At 34.4% G+C, this 17315-nt stretch overlaps 1 protein-coding gene across 9 annotated transcripts in view; it reads right to left on the bottom strand.

The window, feature by feature from the left end:
* STXBP5L (syntaxin binding protein 5L) overlaps nucleotides 1-17315 on the bottom strand; it is a 231754-nt gene that overhangs the window by 147973 nt on the left and 66466 nt on the right. For all 9 annotated transcript variants that reach the window (XM_033134983.1, XM_033134991.1, XM_033134974.1 and 6 more), the window contains exon 8: nucleotides 1823-1906. In XM_033134983.1, the coding sequence (XP_032990874.1) occupies nucleotides 1823-1906 (84 nt within the window). The remainder of the gene's footprint in view (nucleotides 1-1822; nucleotides 1907-17315) is intronic.

The following is a 17315-nucleotide window of genomic DNA, read 5'->3' as shown; positions in this document are numbered from 1 at the left end:
AATTAGTAAGATTTTGATATGCAAAAGAAGATAGAAGGGAATTCATTGTAAGAAATTAGCAGGAACAAAGGCTTGCAGGAGGTAATAAATAATATGTTTAGGAGATACTGAGTAATATGTCTGAAGTGAGAAGTCTGTAGAAAGATGCTAGAAGTTGAACTAAAGGGAAAAGATGGTACTGGGGCCGTAAGTCTTATATTAATAAATGAAGACTTCGTATTGTTGACAATTAGGAGCCACTCCTAACATTCAGAGGTAGAGAAGTACATGACCTGACTATGTCTTAAAAATGATAATCTTGTTAGTAAAAGATATACTAAAAAGGTAAGACACCAAAAGAAATGATACATATACCATATAAATCAATATTTTAAGTGACTTCTAGGTATAAAGTAGATGTAGTGTAGTATTCTACTGATTTACTTAAACACTCTTAATCCTTACTTAAACATTTCTTTGCAAAATTACTTTTGTTTGCTTTTTAAGGTTAGAAAAGATCCTTCCATACTATTTAAGGCCATAAGAAAACAAGCTAATTCAGCCTTTTCCTCTGGATTTTATTTTTAGCTCCTCTACTCTAGTTCTAACTGGCTAAATTCCCAGATGGTATTTGGACTCTTATTTCAAGACTGCTAGTCTTGAGAGACGAAGCAATCTCCATCGTCATCTTTATATTTTGTGAGTTTAACAAAAGGAAAATCCTAGCTTAGCTCCCTAGTTAATACCTTCTATCCTTATGATTCAAGACGCTCCAAAAGTTGATCATACTTGTATACAAGAGCATACTTGTATAACATCACTTCACCAATCATGACCAAATTACCTATAAACCTTCAGCTATCTTTAAGCACCAAAACTTAAAAAATTAAATTGTTATGAGGGGATGGGAGGGAGCGCACAAAGGAAGTGTTCTAAAAGAAATGTGTCTTTCTATTGTTGTTGCTTTTTTAAAAAATTTCTTTTCTATCAGCATTGTCTTAAATTCTTCGGCACTCTTCCCATATTAAGTGTGATACCATACAGTGGTTGTTGACCTGTATTTTCCTATCTCTCCCCACTCTACAATTTTAAAAATTTAATTAAGAGCATAGATGATCGATCACTATCATTTTCACAGCTACAACAGGTAATACCCGTTTCTCAACTTTTGCCCCTAGCCTCACTGTCTTTAAATTAGCCTTTTATGAAGGGGGAAATAATTAATGGCCTAGAGTCAATCTGTAAACAACTGAAGTATCAATTCAGAGACTATTCCTTGATAAATAGGAGTTCACTGCTTTCTCTAAATGAAAACCTAATCAGTCTCAACTAAGTACAATACAACTTACTTCAGATCTTACTGACTCTTATTAATAAGTATTACTATTTACAAAATCTCTCTTTATTCTCAGAAGGCAAGCATTAGAAGATAAGACCATTCAAACAGACCACTTAAACTTTCTGCCACAGCAAAAGAATTTTCTAAGGAAGGTGTAAATAGTGTCTTTAGAGACCTTAAGAATAATCAATCAAGACAAACGTATGGACTCTAAAAAAAGGAAAAGGAGTACAAATGAAGGTGGAGATACAGTACAGGTAATAGGCACCAAAGTATACAAAATGCTAAAAAGAGCACAAAAATGGGTAATCAAGACAGAATTCCCATTCAGGAGAACAACCCAGAGTTGGAATTTGTGCAAATACCAACAGACAGTGTGAGGCATTGAGTCAGAACCAGGCAGTTTTCTAATGATAAAAATATTGGTAACATACAAAATTTAAAAGTTGAAAACAGGCACAAAGTCACAATACTTTTTCAAATATTTCAGTAGAAATCACTTACCTCATCATAATAAACTCTCAGTTCTGCTCTTTTAGATTTCAAGTCCCAGAATACTACAGTACCATTTTCATAACCTATTAGCAGCTGGAAAACATTAGAAAAATCATTTTGTAATTCTAACATTAATTTTAACTTGCTCCAAATAAAGTTTAATGTTAATATAATAAAGTAAAATTATACTACATAATACAACTTTATTTTGAATACCAGTTTTTGCAGATCCTGGATGTTTCCTACATTTTAAAAAATTAACAAGCTACTTCAATATAAACATTTACCAATTAAACCTGCCTCATTCTAAAGAGGAATTGAGGAAATATGTAAATATATATGACACAACATAAAAATAAATAAGAAAATTGGCACAAAAGAAAAAAGGGATAGAAACAAAGGATGAAGTTTAATAAACTATGTATAATGAATGCCATTCAGCCCTATGTACTTGAATAATGTGGCCACAAATTTGATATCAAGTTTCATTATATAAAATTCTATTTTTTCTTTGACTTATAACAGCATTTCAGACTCAGAATTATGAACCCTCAGACTTTCACAAAAGTATTCTAGAGATTCATATCATTAAAAATGGCTAATATTTGTTTATAAATGAATAAATAAGAGAATTAAAATATGTCCTTCATTTTAAAATATAAGAATCTGAAAACAGACGATTATAAGATCACATTCAACAGCCAATCAGCTAAACAGTGCTAGCTAGCCATGATGATTTTTACTATAATATGATTCTGAGTTATGTTTCATTATCAATAATCTTTCATTGGTTAAAAAAAAACAGTGAGAATAAAAATAGGCTAATGTTCAAACAATGATATTTCCCATGGGTTTTCCTTAAGATGACTTTCTACAAATCCATTGATAGTATTTCGCTGATGAAAATTCTTACACAATGCAATGTTTCAGTAATGCCAAAAAGACAGTGGTAAAACAGAAAATATAGTGGTAGTTATAAGCTACTCCTACGTAGCATCCTACGAGGATGAGACCTAATTACATATCTCAACATTTTATAACAGAACAGAAAATATAACAAACAAGCTAGTCATTTTAACAGGAAATAAACAAAATTTCAAATACCAGGTCAGGAAAGTAATGTAAATTTATTTTTGAAGCTATAACATATACTCCAATGTTTTGTTATTAGACCATACACAATAAATTTTAAAATTGAGTTGACAAAATATTTGAGTTTAATTACATACTAAAGTAAATGGCATAATGACTTGCTAAAGTTAAAAAGTCAAAATTAAGTGTAAATTTAAAGAATATGTCTTTAAAAAAATTTACATAAAGTGATATATACCATACTAAGATGTGTTTTAATTTCAAATAAATTCTTTTTACATTCGAGAGAAAATGGTGAACAATAAAACCAATTCTTATGTAAAGTATGAGGAAAAAAATCCTACAGAGTGTATGGAAACGAGATTTGTAAATCTACAAAGTTCGGAAAATCTGACTTAAGCAAGAAAAGGAATAATACAACCTTTCATAATTTGAGTCCAAACATTTAATTGAATAGGATTTTAAAATGCCATTATATTTTTTCAAAACAAACATCTGGAAGATGGAGGTTGTAAAATATTGCTAGCAATAGCCTCAGTAGATCACAAAATACAAAATACTGAAACTCAAAATGTCATAAATTATTGAGATAAATATATGAGATTATAATACAAGAAATATGAAAAAAGACATTAGAATCACTTAGAGAACTGGGACAGAGAAAAGCAGCCCCTGATACCCAGTAGATATCAGACAAGGTCACTCTGTGACCATGATGGCTCAAGACGAAAACAAGATCCTTCTGCAATCATGTCTAACCATACCAAAAAACAATAACTCAAACTACAAATATATATCATATATTTATATATTTTATATAATTATATATTATATATATATATATTTAAAAATATATATCTCCCATAATAGAATGTAAGTACCATAAAGGTACAGAAGTAGGGTGACTTCTTCACTATGAAATCATCAGAACCTGGAACAGTAACTAAAAATAGGTATCTGATAAATATCTGTTAAATTAATTACTATTAGATACCAAAGAATCAAAATCATAGATATTATGTTTCTTAACAACAGTGAAATAAAATTAGATATCACTGACAAAAGTGTTTTGTAAACTAAAAAGTATACTTCTAAATAATGGTAAAGAAGTCATAATAAAATGTATAAAATAGAACTGAACAAAAATCCTCATATTGAAACTTGTGAGATACAGATGAATCTTCAAGAGAGAAATTTATAGTTTTATAAATATATACAAAAAGAAGAGAAATTTTTGTTTAGTGATATAAGCGTTTAACCCTAGAATTTTTTTTTTTAAATAGTAAACTTCAGGACATAGAAGAAAAAATGAGTCATCATATCCAAGAGCAAAGAATGCCTTTCACTTATTCAAGTATGCTTTTACGTCTTTTCAGGAAGTTTGAAAGTCTTCCATATATAGATTTTCTTGTTAACCTTATAGTTAATTATTTTGAATTTTTGGTTGCTGTTTTATATGGGATTTTCTCTTCACTGTCTCTTTTAAAAGGGTATTATTTCTATGGTTGGATTTAGCATGCTATCCTTTAAATTCTTTTATTGTTTGTATTCATTTTAAAGTTGCTTTTCTTAGGCATTCCAGGCATATTATCATATAATCCAAAAATAGATTGTTCAGTTCTATTTCATACATTTTATTATGACTTCTTTACTTCTTCATTTCCAATTTTTATTCCTTTAATTGTTTGTATTTGTCTAAACACATTACTAAAAATCCAATAGTGTTAAAAACAGTGGAGGGAGTGAGCATCCTCGCTTTCTTCCTGACTTTAGTACAAATGCCTCTAGTGTTTCCCCATTCAATAAGGTTCTGGATTCTATATATAGTTTAACTTATATATATATAAAGTCTGAATTGATTCATTTATATAAATTTCTTTTGTCAGGAATAGGTGTTTAATTTTCTAAGACATATTTTATTGAAGTATACACAGAGAAGATACACAAATTATAGCTGTGTCTTTTATGAATTATGATGAAGTGAACACAGCCAGGAAACCTCTACCTAGGTGAAGAAATACAATAGAAAAACAAGAAAAAGAAGAAAAACAATACAAATCACTCAGAAGCCTATATCCCACCTTTACCCAGGCAATATCCTTATCCTCTTCTCTAAAGGAAACTACTATCCTGACGTCTAACATTATAGGTTACTGTAATATGTTTTAGAATTTTATATAAGTTGAATTATACATGACATACTCTTTTCTGTTCAGCTTCTATTTCTAAACATGATATTTGTAGCAATAGAAAGTTCATTCACTTTCTTTTTTACCTCTTTTTAAAAAAATATTTTATTATGTAAGTTTCAGGTATAATTCGACAACTATATACACTACAAAGGGATCAGCACCACAAGTCTAGTTACCATCCCATTCATTTTCATTACTGTAATAGAATTCCATTGTTTGGGTATGACACTATCACAATTACTTATTCATTTTTACAGGTGATGTAATACGTTGCTATGAATAAATTTGTATATGTCTTTTGGTGAACACATATAGGCATTTCTGTCAGGTATATACTTACCCACGGGGTAAGAGTATGATGAACTTTAATCAATACTGCCAAGCAGTTTTCCAAAGTCTTAGGTTAGTGCAAAAGTCATTGTAGTTTTTGCAGTTATTTTTAACCTTTTAAACCACAATTACTTTTGTACCAACCTATCAGTTTTCATTTCTACAAGCTCATATGAGAGCTCTATTTCCTTCTCATCTTCTTTAACAACTAATATTGTCAATAGCTGTACAATGTTAAATAGAAGATATATATGGTTGGCATCTTTACCTCATTTCTTATTGCAGCAGGAAAACTTTTATTAATTCACCACTAAGGAGGATACTGTCATAATTTTGGATAAATTAACAAAATTCAGATTAATGAAGTTCCTTTTTTTCCTAATATAAGAAGAGATTTTTATTTATCATGAAGGGAAGTTGGATTTTATCAGCTGCTTCGTATGTATCTTTTTATTGTGATACATTTTTCTCATATTTCTGTTAATATGCAAGTTACATGGATTGATTTTCAAAAGTTAAAACAACTTCATATTCCTGGGATAAGCACAAATTGGTTGTGTTCCTTTGTTACTTCTCTTTTTGTTTCTTGATCAGATTTGCCAGAGATGTATCAGTTTTATTACTCTTTTTACAAATTCAACTTTTGTTTTTGTTAATGTACTACTCTTTTGTTTTCTATTTCTTTTAATTTCTGTCCTCATCTTTTATATTAGTTAGAGTTCTGCAGAGAAATAGAATCTATAGGATGAGTGAGTGCGTGTGTGTGTGTGTGTGTGTGTGTGTGTATAAAGAGTTTATTATAAGTAATTGGCTCACATGATTATGGAGGCCAACAAGTCCCCAGATCTACTTGTGAACTGGCAAGCTGGAGAGCCAGAGAGCCACTGATGTAGTTCCAGTGTGAGTCCAAAGGCCTGAGAACCAGGAGAACTGATGGTGTAATTCCAATCTGAAGTCCAGCAGGCTTGAGATCCAGGAAGAGCTGATGTTTCAGATCAAGTCGGAAGGCATGAAAAGTTGATGTCCCAGTTCAAAAGCAGTCAGGCAGGAGTAGTTCTCTATATCTGGAGGAGGGTCAGCCTTTTTGTTCCATTCAGGAAATTAATTGGATGAGGCCCACCCACATTAGGGAGGGCCATCTGATTTACTCCGTCTACTGATTTAAACATTAATTTCATCTAAAACCACCCTCACAGATATACCCAGAATAATATTTGACCAAACATCTGGGCACCCCATGGCTCAATCATATCAACACATAAAATCATCCCATCTTTATTATCTTCTATTTTTTTTTTTGGTTTAATTCACTATTTTTCAATCTTTACACTAAAATCATTGATTTTCAGCCTTTCTTCACTTTTTAATAAATGCAATAAAAATCTATAAATTTCCCTCTAAGAACATCTTTAGCTACATTCCGTAAGTTTTGACATACAAGGTCTGACAATTAAGCTCACGAACTTGCCACCATGCTCTTACTTTGGCAGCACTGTACAAGCAGCTTGGTAAGGTTTCATAACCTTGGTATATATCAGTGTCACACAGCTGTGTTCATGTCAATGTGTGGTGGTGTCTTATTGAATGGCATTCATTATTGTTGTTGCTTGTTTTTGTGTGCCTTCACGAGAATGTCTGAGCTTCAATTAGAGCAACAAACAAACATTAAATTTCTTGTTAACCTTGGCAAGAGTGGAAGTGAAATCAGAGACATATTAGTCCAAGTTTATGGGGATAATGTCACGAAGAAAACAGCCGTGTACAAGTGGATTAAATGTTTTTCTGAGGAGAGAGAATGCGTCACTCATGAAGAGAGGCCAGGGCGGTCAGTAACGAGCAGAACTGAGGAAAACATTGCAAAAATCCGTTGAATTGTGCATCAAGCTCATTGGCTGACTGTGAGAAGCATAGCAGACCAAGTAAACATTGATAGAAAAACAGCTGGGAAAATCTTAACTGAAAATCTTGGCATGAGGAAGGTGTGTGCAAAAATGGTCCCAAAGGGGACCAAAGGAGAGTTGAAGTTTGCCAAGACCTTTTGGAGAGGAAAGATGATGTTTTGGGCCATGTTATCACTGGTGATGAAATATGGGTGTACCAATATGATCCTGAAATAAAGCGTCAAAGTGCACAATGGAGGTCAGCCAGTTCTCCACGACCAAAAAAGTTTCGTCAGTCCAAATCAAGAGTCAAAACGATGTTGCTAACCTTTTTTGGTATCAGAGGGATTATTCATTATGAATTTATACCAAGTGGACAAACAGTTAACCAAATTTACTATTTGGAAGTGCTGAAAAGGATGCATGAAAAAGTTAGACGACCTGAACTTTTCATCAACAAGTCATGGCTCTTGCATCACAACAATACACCAGCTCACATGGCATTCTCTGTGAGCGAGTTTTTAACCAGTAAACAAATAACTGTATTGGAACACCCTCTCTATTCACCTGATATGGCCCCCAATGACATTTTTCTTTACCTGAAGATAAAGGAAATATTGAAGGAAGACATTTTGATGACATTTAGGACATAAAGGGTTATACAATGACAGCTCTGATGGCCATTCCAAAAACAAGAGTTCCAAAATTGCTTTGAAGGGTGGAACAGGTGCTGGCATCGGTGCATAGTTTCCCAAGGGGAGTAGTTCGGAGGTGACCATAGTGATATTAACTAGGATGAGTTCGCGAACTGAATTGTCTGACCGCGTATGTGGGTTGGAAAGAAGGCATTGTTGCAACAGATTAAATTCTGGGATCCTCATTTATCTAATTTAGCTATGCCTTTTGGGCAGCTCAAGGCTGATTTCGTGAATACCACTTCCATTGTAAAATGGATTGTCACTTCCCTCACTCAATCATACCACTCAAAGAATATAACATCTAATTCATGCTGGACAACTCAGGTTACAGTTATTTGGTATCCCATGATTAGGTGTTCAATCGCTACAGGGCACGTAAGCATGCTAGCAATTACTGTGAAAATGAAGAGTAGTGTTGTGACTCTCTTACTGGGCTTTCCAGTAGAGCATTCTTATCTACCAGGTACGTTAAGCTCCATCAGATCTACTAGATTATAGATACCAAGTGGTGAAGTATCTTGCAAAGCAGCTTGAAGGGCTCTTTTTTTCTCTAGGCCCCATTAAAAACTGTCACACTTTTGGATAACCTAAAAAAAATGATTTGGAATAGTAATTTCAAGGGCATTATATACTATTATCCAAATCTGAAAAGGCCCACCAAGTGATATGACACTTTCTTAGTAAGGAGAAGTACAAAAGCTTGTGCTTTACCTTAGAGGAGGTGCCCTTGCACACCCCAGACCATCAGACACTCAAAACACATATCACATATAGGGCAAGGTCCTAGATCTTTGGAGGATTTTCTTCCCACCCCCTGACACCTGAGTCTTATGAACTATATAGGTACTTGCCACTTCTGCTCACCATATCCAATTAGTACCATATAGTAAAGAAAGTGAACACACTGGATCCTGCCAAGATAAGCAAGGTTCCTAAGGACTATATTTTGACAGAGAGAAAGAAAAATTACACAGTCCCAGGAAAAGATTGTAAAGTTATACTGCTTTCCCTTTCTATTAAAAAACAAGCTGTTTTTGATCCTTCCTGCTGATGGATATTGAGTTCACTAAATCAATAATTGTTTATCAAGTGACATGGGCTATGTTAATCTGCACCTGTAACAGTATCAATAGCAAGGCATGTGGAATTGGGGCTATCGGTTGGTTAATTTTATAGGGGTTTACTAATCACAACCTGAGTCTATGTTGTTTTTTGCAGAACGCAGATAATGAAATTCGACAAAGGTGTATCAGTGCCCACTACCACTGCATCATTTAAGGGTAACTGTGCTAATCTCTGTTACTCCTCCAGGGATATAGCCTAGATTTGTTTACAATCTTGGCAGGGAGAGAGTCTCAGGAGTTTTCATCTGTCCCTTCCAACTGTAATCATTCTTATTCCAATGTCAGGAAACCAATATGAAGATTAAGAAGCCAGCTTTTCAGCACATCTGCACAAATTATACAATTGGAATGTGAAATAACTGGTGTGTCTGCATATTGAACCTACTATGAGATACACTGGGCCCAAACTCCATTTATCACCTAGCTACCTAGTACCATACACGAAACTAGAGGATCACAATTGCTTTTTGGATCTTTTGGTATCAGTGTCTGCTCTGAACCTATAGCTAACACTAGTGAGAAAGCAAACAGTTATTCCTGCAAAAAACTGTGTACGCTTTCATAATTACTATATATACTTATGGGGGGCATTTCAGGGTCCTTCTTCAGGGCAACTGGCCTCTCCCTTCCAATCAATAGCCTCTAGGTCTGTGAGCTGATTTACATCTGGAAACTTGACAAGGTATTGTGATTTTTCATTTTGGTGTTCTATGCCAAGAGCCAAACTGTTCTTGATTTTTTTTTTCTTGTTTCTTGTTTTGTTGTTTGATTATGAAAATCAAACAACATCCCCAGTCAGCTGCCCACATAATTTTGCTCCTGACTATTAGCTACTACCACAGATTTCTGCATTACCATCTCAGTCTTGCTGCTTGTTGTGGTAATTATGTTAATATTGCCAGGTAACCACCTGTATTGCCATCTGATTGCTAGAAATCCATGAGAGTTAATCCTTATAGATATTATGCAGCCTGGTTGTCGGCCATCATCTCCTACTGTCAATGAAAGCCAAAAAAGGACAACCATTACCAAACTTCTCAAATATGCTGATACTCTTCTTTCCAGACCATTCTTTATTAGGTTATGTGAAGACAGTGTCCTTAAGACCCTCCTAGGGAATACAGTCAGGAGTTAAGTTTCCAGGACAAAGAATACATCAATTTTGACATTCCCATCTCCTTGTCTTCTGACCCCTTCTTTAATACCATACCAACAGGCTCTGGCATCTCTGTTTGCTATATGGCTCTTTGAGTCCAGACTTCAAGGAATCACCCCAGTAAATGACTAGAACCAAATTCTGGTGTCCTCCTTGAAGCATTAAATCTCAAATCATGGTGGAGTGACCCCATGCAAATAAAATGTAGCTCCCAAGTTCAACCCCTTAAAAACAAAAACACTCCTACATACTGAGGGGTATTCTCTTTATGTAGTCCATTTCTTCCTGGAGGAATATTCTGCTTTGTTAAGCTGTGGTGAGATCTGAGATCTGATTCTGATTATTGGCCTGGAGGTTAGTGTTGTGAGGATAAACATCATCAGGCAAGAAAACTACCTCAGGTGAAGTCATTTCATAGTCTCTTAGAAAAGGGAAACTATTTTATGGAAACAGTGAAAGAGGTACTTATGCTGGTCAAGAGGGTTTGAAGAAATTGGAGGAGGTGGAGTTTATAATATCCTTAGGCTTATCTACATAAATTTCCCTGCCCCATGTGTAGTGTTTGAATAATGTCCCCCCAATCTATGTCTACCCAGAACCTCAGAATGTGTCCTTATTTGGAAATGAGGTCTTTACAGATGAAATTAGTTAACAATTTTGAGATGAAATTGTCCTTGATTTAGGATGGGCCCTAAATCCAACTCTGTGTCCTTATAAAAGAAGAAGAGAAGACATAGAGACATAGAAAAGAAAGCTATGTGAACATGGAGGAAGAAACTGGAGTTATGATGCCACAAATAAAATTATAAGGAGGCACCAGAAGGTGGAAGAGGCAAGGACAGTGTCATGTGGGGTCTCAGCTCCCGCTCCATGCACCAGAACGCAGGATATGGTGAGGCCAAAAAGGAACACCAACGGAGCCATAGATAGGGGAGTCATACCACTATATTCTCGCTGGTGGCTGGGTTGGAGACACAGGAAGCAGTAGCCACATGATCCGCAATCCTCCGTCCACTTCTCTGCCAACCAACTAACCAGCATAGCCATGGCAGTTATATCAGTGGCCAATGGCTAACTGGTTACAACTGATGGCCATCTACTACCCAAGCCAGCACCTTTCCACATGAGGCCGAGAGCCTGGAAACTGCTCTCTGGGACTCTGTCCCCACAGAAGGATTCTCTCCTAGAGCCTTCAGAGGGAGCATGGCCTGACCAAGACCTTGATTGAGGACTTCTGGCTTCCAAACTGCGAAATAATCAATTTCTGTCATTTTAAGTCACCCAGTTTATAGAATTTTGTTATGGCAGCCCTACGAAGATAATATACCAGGTGTCCGGTTCACACTCTCTCCTCATTAGCACTTTGACTTTAACAAACAAGACCTATCAAATTATGCATTTACTCTCCTTATAAACATATCCTTGGCCTATTTTTAGCACAGTCTTCCCTAGAGCTGTAGTAATTAACTGTTCTGAGTTGAACATTTTATTTTCACAGTCTCCAGGGCTTTGGTGGGCAAAATTATAGCTTCTAATAGATGTCTATGCCCTAATCCTCAGAACCTATCAATATGTCACCTTATACGACAAACAAAGGCTTTTCAGATATATAAGGTTTGTTGAGATGTGGACAGTATCCTGGATTATCATGGTGGGCCCAATCTAATCACTTGAGTCCTTAAGAGTGGAGAACCTTTCCCAGCAGTGGTTAGACAGAAAGAGATGTGATGACTGAAGAAGGTCAAAGAGATGATACATTGTTGTCTTTGAAGATGGAAGCTGCAAGCCTAGGACTGTGTGTATAGCCGATAAAAGCTAAAAAAGACCATAAAACAGATTTTCCTCTAGAGCTACTAGAAAGGAATGCAACCCTGCCAATATCTTGATTTTAGCCTAGTAAGACCTACCATGTTTCCCCGAAAATAAGACCTAGCCAAACAATCAGCTCTAATGTGTCTTTTGGAGCAAAAATTAATATAAAACCCGGTCTTATTTTACTGTAATGTAAGACTGGGTCTTCTATAATATAATATAATATAATATAATATAATATCTGGTCTTATTTTACTATAAGACCAGGTCTTTTATAATATAATATAAAACTGGGTCTTATATTAATTTTTGCTCCTAAAGATGCATTAGAGCTGATTATCCAGCTAGGTCTTATTTTCAGGGAAACACAATATGTTGGGCTATGGCCTACAGAATTATAAGATAATACATTTATATCGTTTCAAACTACAAAATTTTTGATAACTTATGTTGGGATAGAAAATAATATAAATGGCACCAAAGGAAGTTATTTTATTTCATTATGTTATAATTATCATTGTCTTTTATCAATTAAGCACCACAAGTATATGATCTCCCATTGTCTTACCTTTCCATCAGGCCCCATCCCAATTATTTATAGGAGAATGTTCAAGGAACTGTGATGTCACTACATGATAGGGTTTAATACCACTTTACTTGGCACCTTCAATGGGTTCTTTGATTTTAGATAAAAGACAATCCAACTCCAAAATCCCATCCTGAGGGTCTACAATCCAGAACACGTATATACAAATTTTTAATGTAAAGGGCTAGATAGTAAATATTTTAGGCTTTGTAGGCCATATAGTTCTTTCACAACTGCTCAGCCTTGCTCTTGTCATAAGAAAGCAACCACAGACAATATGTTAATGGATAAACATGGTTTTGCTCCAATAAAACATTGTACAAAAACAGGCAGCATGCCAGATTTGTCCCATGGGCTGTAGTTTCCAATTCCTGATCTAGAACAATTCTGACAACTATTGTCTTAACCAAGGTTCTGTAGAAAACCCCATGAGGCAAGACTTCAATGCTAATGTTTCATTGAGAACTGCAATTTCAGGGCTGCAAGAATAAGGAAAAGTGAAGTAAAGTAAATACCATGTTTCCCCGAAAATAAGACCTAGCTGGACCATCAGCTCTAATGTGTCTTTTGGAGCAAAAATTTATATAAGACCCAGTCTTATTTTAATATATGTTTTATATTAAAATAAGACTGGGTCTTACATAACACAACAGAAGGCCAGGGATAACATAACATAACATATAATATAATACTGGGTCTAATATGAACTTTTGCTCCAAAAGACACATTAGAGCTGATGGTCAGGCTAGGTTTTATTTTCGGGGAAACAGTAAATAAAAATAAGGTGATTCATTATCACACTAACCACTATTTCATGGAGAGAAGCAGTGGAGACACAGCTAATTACTTAGCAAGTATATCTACTAGGAATTGCAGGATATCTAACAGTTTATGTGTAAAAACCATGATTCAGAATAGCCTAACCATAGGGAGGGAGAGAAGGAGAAATTATTTCATGTGTCTTGTCTAATATGTGTCAAGGTTTTCTCAATGAGAAGTTAAACTCCCCTTCACTTCTGAGTTGTGTCATTTGACCCCTTTGGCAGCTGTTAGGGAAGCAAGATCTCATGCCTTATAATATGGCACATTATCTGAATCCAGAGTTAAAGGGAGGAGCCAGAGACTCTGGGCATAGCCAGTCAACTTCAGGAAGTAGTACTGTCTGAGGTTGATTAATCCTGCCAAAACTGAGGTGAAGCAAACAGCCAAGAGTTCAGGAGACAAGCAATACTGAGAGAATCTGGGGAGACATACGCAATACTATATCCAATACAAACATCTCAATTCAAGAGCACCCTCTTCCAGTTGATAAATTAACGTGCAGTTTCTTTAGTAAATGTTATCTTAGGTAGAGGATGGTCTATTTTCTGATTCTATAATACAGTCTTGTTTCAGTAGGAACGTTAATATCAGCAATTTGTCCTTTCTTTCATTTCACCAACAAGCCTCTGTGGAAGTTTTCCCCTGCCCAGTTGAATTATCCCAGAAATGCAAAAATGTTAACATATTTCAACAAAATAAAAACTTAAGAAATAATCATCTTGTAGTATTAGTGCCTGACAGCTTTTTTTTTTATCGTATTGTAAATGCCTGGTAAACTTTTAATTGCTGAGGCAATCACTTTGAAGATATCCATCTCAAATAAACACATTGACAGCTACAGGATTAAATTAAATCCCTTGTTTTTAGAAAGCCCTGATTGATTTAAATAACTTACCATTTGACTGATGGCTAGTTTTCCCTTTTCTGCACTTTAATTACTGCTCTTATGTTTTAAATTCACCAATAAAGAGTAAACCTGCTAATCCCAGACGCCCTACCCTCAACCCCAAGAACAGCAGAACCTTAGGCCTGCATGCATGTTCTCTCTGTACACATGACCTCGCTGTGTGGCCCCAGGCATACCCTGTACCCTCCAGGACCTGAGTAATAAACCTTGTTTTTAAAAGTTCCCTGATGTTGCCAAGGTACATCTTACGACCATAACAATATCCACAAGGGCCAGTCCAGCCATAACATTGGCTTCAAAAGGTGAAATGTCTACGGAGCTCACCTTGCACCCCGATGATTGCCCCCAGATATTTCTAACCCATTGCATCTCCACCAGTAGGCTGAGACCAGCACAAAACACATCTTGATACACATGGAATAGCATTCAGTACCATCCATAATTTAAAACTCAGAATATTGGAAATAGGTGGAGACTTTTTAACTTCTTAAAAGCAATCAACCAAACACCTGAAGCAAACATCTTAATGTTGAAACCTTGGAGGCATTTCCTTTGTGGTTAATTAATTAATACCATTTATATTCAACATTGCACTGAGTTCTTATGCAACAAAATACATAATAGAAAACTATAAATATTGGAGAGGAAGAAATAAAATTTGTCTATATTTTCTATGCTTTTATATAGAGAATATTCCAGATAATCTAAGGACAGCTGTTAAAAACAAACCATTCAGAATACAAAATAACAAAAATCAGTAAGATTTCATACACTAAAAATCAATTATGAAATTGATTTAAAAAAATACACAGCAATAAAATCTATAAGGTACTTAAAATTAAGTCAACAAAAGATATGTAAGACTTTTGTGAGAAATGTTATAAAGTTACATATAAAGATATAAAAAAAAGCCAAAATAAATATATCATGTTTACAGATGGAACACTCAGATCTTAACAATGTAAATTTTCTCTAAATTAATCAGCATATCCAAGTTTCAAACAAAATCCCAACAGGGATTAACACAGAGCTTGCTAAACTGATTCTAAAATTCATATAGTAGAATAAATGGTCAGAAAAAGCCAAGATAGGAGAGGGAGAAAAAGAGGGGCCTACCAGATAACAGGATATCTTGTAAAGTTACTAAAGTGTGCTGTTAGTAAAATAATAAATATATTAGTGCAACACTGTAAAAAGCCCAGAAAAAGACCCATCCAAATATGGGAACTACACACAAGTGAGATGTCCTTATACATCAGTGGAAACTGAATTGACTATTGGATAAGTGAATTAGTTATACGTAAATATAAAAGTATACCCTTACCTCAAATCAACATAAAATAAATTATATATACAGATTAAAATCTAATTGTAAAATGGAAAGCCTTAAAACTGATAGAAAGAAATGGGATTATATTTTCCTTCAGGAAGGGAAACAAATGAATAAGGAACAAAATGCAGGTATCAAATTAAAAGACTGATAAAAATGAATACGATTAAAATAAAAAACTTCCTTATGACACAAGGCTACTGGATGGAAAAACTAATCTACAAGAAGTCAAGTGATTTATTCTAGAATATATGCTAATAAGTAGGAGAACCATATTTAAACACATGGTCTTCTGACTTTAATACTAATTTATTTTGCATTCTTCTCCAATTTTAATTATACAATTATCACACATTATATTCCTGATTAAAAATTTGCACAGTATAAGTAAAATAAGAATAACTTTGACCATTTCCCCACTTCCAATCTTCAGTATCCTCCCCAGATTTGCACATATCCTTTCAGAATTTTTCCTTGGGTATTTGAATATATAAGTAAATAAATATATGAATGCATTATTCAAGTGGTTTTACACTACACTTATTGTTCTGCAACTTTTCTTTTTAAAAACATGGCTTAAAGAACTTTCCATATCAGCACAGCGTTCCACAGTATGGATATGTCAGCATTCATTTATTCAATTTTCTATTAATAGACCATTAGGTTGTTTTTAGTATTTTATCCCTTGGTATGGATATGTCAGCATTCATTTATTCAATTTTCTATTAATAGACCATTAGATCGTTTTTAGTATTTTATCCTTTGGTCATATAAAGAGGACAGATATCTGAAATGGATTTTCTAGGTCATAACAAATACATGTTTTAAATGTTGACAAGGCCAAATCGCCCATACTGGTATATGTACCTATTATTACTGTATCTTGGTGGCGATTTTTCAATTCCTTTTCCATTATTTGGAAAATTATTTAATTAAAAATTATTAATATTTTTAAATTTTAACTTTTTGCCAGGAGGATGGGGGAAAAGTAGTATATTGCATTTCCCTAGTGATTACTAGTGAGGCTGTCTCCTCCTCATTGCCAAACTCTGCTCTCTAGAGGTAAAAGGTAGCAACCAACCACACCTTCAACTCTTATAATCATCTTTTCTAGTACACTTACTTTCCATATTGCTAAATATATTTATATTGCCACTTGTTGATTTTTTAATAAGACATTAACTATTTATTTCCAATTATGAAATATAAGGATTTAGTACAAGTTCTTTACATATTTTGCATGTTCATTATTTGCCTGCTGTATATGTACCACCTTGTTGCCTGCCTCTTATGATTGTCTTGTTATGGTATATTCCTTAATTTTCAGGTTTTAAGTCTTGCCTAAGGATGTCCCTCCCTATGCCATAGTAACAACCTATTTCCTACAGTTTCTTGTAAAACTTCCCGAGTTGTCATTTTAGACATTTTGATAGTTATGTATTTTCTCTATCTGGAATTTATTTCTGTGAATGGTATGAGGTCTCACTGTTTTATTCAAAATAAATCGCCAATTTTCCAACACCATTTATTCAACAGTTTATCATATTCTAAAACATCTTCTCTAAAATGTACA

The sequence above is a fragment of the Rhinolophus ferrumequinum genome, chromosome 2, assembly GCF_004115265.2.
Source record: "Rhinolophus ferrumequinum isolate MPI-CBG mRhiFer1 chromosome 2, mRhiFer1_v1.p, whole genome shotgun sequence".
NCBI lineage: Eukaryota > Metazoa > Chordata > Mammalia > Chiroptera > Rhinolophidae > Rhinolophus > Rhinolophus ferrumequinum.
This window is presented reverse-complemented; position numbering and strand designations above follow the sequence as displayed.